This window comes from Myotis brandtii, unplaced genomic scaffold, assembly GCF_000412655.1.
Source record: "Myotis brandtii unplaced genomic scaffold, ASM41265v1 scaffold717, whole genome shotgun sequence".
NCBI lineage: Eukaryota > Metazoa > Chordata > Mammalia > Chiroptera > Vespertilionidae > Myotis > Myotis brandtii.
Genome location: NW_005370825.1, coordinates 807,985 through 813,364, shown reverse-complemented (window position 1 = coordinate 813,364; position 5,380 = coordinate 807,985). Strand labels below are relative to the sequence as shown.

The 5,380-nt window shown below is 40.5% G+C and overlaps 1 protein-coding gene across 1 annotated transcript in view; it reads left to right on the top strand.

Annotated features, from left to right (window-relative positions):
• Nucleotides 1–5,380, top strand: part of CEP170 (centrosomal protein 170kDa) — an 86,022-nt gene that overhangs the window by 76,480 nt on the left and 4,162 nt on the right. Inside the window, exons 17-18 of the mRNA XM_005882440.2 lie at nucleotides 2,247–2,335; nucleotides 4,460–4,553. Coding sequence (XP_005882502.1) covers nucleotides 2,247–2,335; nucleotides 4,460–4,553 — 183 coding nt within the window. The remainder of the gene's footprint in view (nucleotides 1–2,246; nucleotides 2,336–4,459; nucleotides 4,554–5,380) is intronic.

The following is a 5,380-nucleotide window of genomic DNA, read 5'->3' as shown; positions in this document are numbered from 1 at the left end:
AAATATCAAAAATATAAGTCTTTTTTACTATGGTTGCAGATATCAAAAAATTTCTATATGTGACACGGCACCAGAGTTAAGTTAGGGTTTTTCAAAATGCTGACACACCGAGCTCAAAAGGTTCGCCATCACTGATATAGAAAGAGGCCGTTGACAAGAAGGGTTTGATCCTAGGCTGGCATCTGTGGATTCCTAGATTTAAGGAATAGGAGCTAAAAGTTAGTATACGTGAATATGTATGTTTGCAATAGCACGGAGTAGTGAAAAACTACCTCTGATGGCCCGGCTGGTGTGGCTCAGTGGTTGAGCATTGACCTGTGAACCAGGAGATCACAGTTTGATTCCAGGTCAGGGCACATAGCCGGGTTGTGGGCTCGATCCCCAGTGTGGGGCGTGCGGGAGGCAGCCGATCCATGATTCTCTTTTATCATTGATGTCTCTCTCTCTCTCCCTCTCCATTCTTCTCTGAAATCAATTAAAATATATTTTTTAAATCTCCCTCTGGTAGAAAAGCATGTGGCCGGCTCCTTGGGCACGGTTGCAGGATGCTAGATGGTCCCGGCCTGGCCTCATAGTTATTTATTGTTCTTGGTGTCAGGACAAGGACCTGTTCTCTGATCTTATCTACAGTCATTCTGCCTGAGGTCCAGGAAGATAAATTCGTCTAAATGTAATTAAACTGTGTGAAAGAAGTTATATTTTTAAAGAGAATGGAAGCATCTAGGTTGATAGTTATCTCCAGCTTAATATCAGAAAATCTTCAATGTACTGTGACAATGAGCTGCACTTTATGGGGTAGAAAAAAGAGATATCCTTTTCTGTTTTAATCTTCCCTTAGACTACCCAGCCCTTTCTCACTTCATCCTAATGAATGTGTTTTCCACTCTTTGGATTGGATTCCTCAAGGCTCACAAAACGCCACTGTGCTCTGTAGCCTTTCATTGCCCACTGTTGCTTTTCATATTCTAATGAACCCTTTTATCCCCCTGAATTCAAGTCCTTGTCATTCTCTGGATTTACTTTTCCTGCTACCTTATTCATGCCACCATCACAGAAATCCTCATTAGAATTCCTACAGCACAGAATCGCAACATTTAGCACTTACTTACATTCTAGTAGAATAGTCGGCTGTATTTCCTATATGTTACTGTATATAGATCGCTAAAGCTTCTTAACATCCAAAGCCATATGTTTGTTACTTTCTGGGTTTTCTTAGAGTCCAGGTGCAGTTCTCAGGCTAAGGAGCTGGTTTGGGAACCCCGTGTAGTCCTCCTCCTAGCGTTCTGCCAGCTGTGCCTCTGTCGCCTGTTGCTGGCAATGTTATTCCCGCGCAGCCACGCCCACGGGCCTGTGCAGTATCTACAGCTGCGTTCACGCTGCAGCGAGAGCTCAGAAGTGACAGAGAGCCTCGCCCCAATCTTCACTCCCTGGCCCTTTGCAGAAGTTTGTTGACCTCTGGTTTTTTGGTTTTGTTTTGTTTTGTTAGTATACTTTTATTGATTTCAGAGAGGAAGGGAGAGGGAGAGAGAGAGAGAAACATGAATGATGAGATTCATTGATCGGCTGCCTCCTGTAGGAATCATTGATCGGCTGCCTCCTGCAGGCCTCACACTGAGGATCGATCGAGCCCACAACTCGGGCATGTGTCCTGACCGGGAATCAAACCGTGACCTCCTGGTTTATAAGTCGATGCTCAACCACTGAGCCATGCCAAGAGGGCCTGACCTCTGGTTTGCCCATGAATTTCAACTGGGGAGGTACCAACCCCCATTATAAAAACTTACATTTTGAGTAAATTTTTAAAATGTGCCTTTCCCACTAGACTCCGCCCTGGAGAGCAGGAATTACAATCTTCGTCATCTCCATATTCATATGATCTGATGAAAGAATAGCTAGTAAATTTAGTATTCTCAATTCTTGATGCTTTCCCTTTTATGGTCATTTCATTGGAGGCGTGAGAGACAGGATCATGGTGGGATGATCCTGCTAGTAATGGATGGTGGGATAAAGGGATATGACCAAAACAATAGGGCAACTTTACAAGTCAGTTAATAAAAAGGAACTCCTTTGTGAATATTTCTCCCTCGATGTGGTTATGCATTACGCTAATTACATCTTCCTTGGTCTTTGATTATAATTGGCATGCATACTAAATGCCCTGAACACAGGGAGCTGGGACAGCGTGCTTGCTGCGGAGTCAGGGCCGCGGGGATGTGCTAACGTCTGCGTTCTCTCTGGCTGCTCAGGTCATGGGAGATAACTTGCTGCTCTCGTCCGTCTTCCAGTTCTCCAGGAAGATCCGACAGTCCATAGACAAAACAGCCGGGAAGATCAGGTACTGTGGTGTGGCTTTACCTCCTGCTTTTATTAGTAACAGTTGCCTGTTCCACGGTTTTTAAAAACATATTTTTAATGATTTCATTGAGGAAGGAAGAGGGAGAGAGAGAAACATCAGTAATGAAAGAAAATCATTGATCAGCTGCCTCCTGCACACCCCCTACAGGAGGTCGAACCTGCAACCCGGGCATGTGCCCTGACTGGGAATTGAACAATGACCTGGTTCATAGGTCGATGCTCAACCACTTAGCCATACTGGCCGGCCTGCTCCACATTTTTCAAGCCTGCTAGCACCGCTCCTAGGAACTGGTGAAGCCAGTGGCAATGACTCTTATTCTGCCTCCACCATGTCCCTTGCTTTTTAGATAGAAGTAATAGCCGCGAGCGAGATGGGCAGTGTGAAGGGGACAAAAAGAGAAATAAATGTCCCTTATCATTAAAAGTGAACAGCTGTACTTACTCGGTTTAAGTTTATTAGTTACCAGACACAATGTTTTAAAGTAACAGACTTTTGAGACTTCTATTATAAGACCTCAAACTTTCCTCTAATTTTATCTTCCTCATCAGTAAAGGATATGTGTACTTTTAAAAGACTCAGAAAATGTATGTAAAAGGCTTTAGGTACTGGCAAAATTCACTGAATTTCCAGCACTAAGGGGCTAAGCAGACTTCCTATATAATACAAGTCCATTATAGTTCTAAGTTGGTCCATGAAATAGTCCTTGTTTTCTTCCTTCCCACCGGTCCTAACGCTGTTAAGACTCTTTTACAATGCACAGCGTCATTTATCTGTGCAATAATAGCCTGGTCATTAGGATAACAGCTCTTAGATGTCTGGCAAGGAGGTTTATTTTGGGGGTTTAGAAAATTCAGCAGTCGATCAGAATGTTCTTGTATCAGATTCTAGAACCATTATTGCCTTTTGAAACATGGTTATGTGTAAATGTAGATTTGATATTGATGAATTTCTTGTTTTCAAATAAGTTGAACCTGGCCATTGATCTTTAAGAAATACAAATAAGTAATTTACTTACTTGTACAGTGTGGATGCTTATATAAAGCAGTTAAATTAGATTTCCAGGCTCAGTGAAGAAATTTACAAAGTACCAGGAGGATGCCTAGTAATTGCATCTCTCCAAACCTGCTGAGTCATGTCTCGGATCCAAAGTCCTGGGGAGAAAAGGATGCCATTCCACATTTGAGTGGCAAATCAAAATGTTGTGGTACTTTATAAATTAACATAGTTGAGTTTAGTTTCTAAAAATAATTGTCTTTATTGGCGATTGTGTTATGAAAAGGAAGATTTGTAAAGAAAAACAGTAAACACATCAATTTTTAGTCTTTAAAATAATGTTCACACTTTGCTCAACCAATAGGATTCCTTTTCCTATAGAAAGGGGTCTTAAGAGACACCATTATTCATACCTACTTCAACCTATTTTTATCTTAATTTCATCTTCTGCTTATACCACGTATGTTCTATCTGAACAAAGTTGTTTTTTCATTATAACTGATGGTTAATTACAAATATCAGATACAATTTGGGGTGTTATGTCGTCTACATTTGTTTTATATTTTGGTTTTCAATAAAGAGTGAGGTCAATACAAGAGTTTACGTGTATATTCAGAACCACTCAGTTACTTTCTTAATACAGATCTCTCACATAAATGAGTTCATTAGCAATACAGTGGGGCCTTGACTTATGAGTTTAATTCGTTCTGTGACGGAGCTCGTAACTCAAATTATTCGTATGTCAAACCAGTTTTCACCATTACAATGACACGTGATGCTGGGCTGATGTTGTGGCGTTCACTGTGACGTTCGCTGCGCCAACTAGCGGTGGGGTTTCTGAAGCTGGCTCGTAACCCGAATTTTAGCTCACAACTCAAAGCAAAAAATTGGCCGAGAGACAGCTCGTATCTCGAAAAACTCGTTAGTCGAGACACTCGTAAGTCAAGGCCCCACTGTATTGGCTTAGGATTTAATTCACAGTTACGTAATATTTAGGCAGTTCTTTATCCTTGTGAAGGCTTGAAAAAAGATTTTGTTTTTGTATTATTGTTAAAATGTGACAGGCTTCTAAATATGAAAATTAAAATGCTTCTGTTTTTCTATTTATAGAATATTATTTAAAGATAAAGATCGGAATTGGGATGAAATAGAAAGCAAGCTAAGAGCTGAAAGTGAAGTTCCCATTGTGAAAACCTCAAGCATGGTACTACCTTTTCTGAACTATTGAAACATGTTAATAGTGTTTTATTTTAGGGGAATGATATGCTTATTTTTGAGCTGTTTGTTAATATACATTTTTGAAGGAAGATGTAAATGCACATGTTTTAGAAATTTTATGCCTTAAACCAACTCCCACAGGAGTTTAAGATGTTGATTACTTTGAAGTTGTAGAGCAAGCATGTCAAACTCAAGGCTAACACAGGGCAGATAGACCAGGATAGAGGGTGTGGAGGAGGAGCTTGTGTGGTTCTTACTGTTACGCGTTTGTGTTCTTGTAAGAATCATATGTCATAAGTAGGCAGTTTTGGAAATAAGCTGACATGGCTGACTTCCATTTGCTTAATACATGGCTTATCTCCATTTTTAGTTTTTTGAGAAAACGAATAAAAATGGAACTCCCATTTGACCCAGTGATCCCACTTCTAGGAATATATCCCAAGAAACTAGAAACACCAATCAGAAAGGATATATGCACCCCTATGTTCATAGCAGCACAATTTACCATAGCTAAGATCTGGAAACAGCCTAAGTGCCCATCAGCAGATGAGTGGATTAGAAAACTGTGGTACATCTACACAATGGAATACTATGCTGCTGTAAAAAAGAAGGAGTTCTTACCATTTGCAACAGCATGGATGGAGCTCAAGAGCATTATGCTAAATGAAATAATTCAGTCAGAGAAAGATAAATATCACATGACCTCACTCATTTGCGGAATATAATGAACAACATAAACTGATGAACAAAAACAGATCCAGAGACAGAAGCAGATCAATCAGACCATCAAACCTCAGAGGGAAGGTAGGGGAG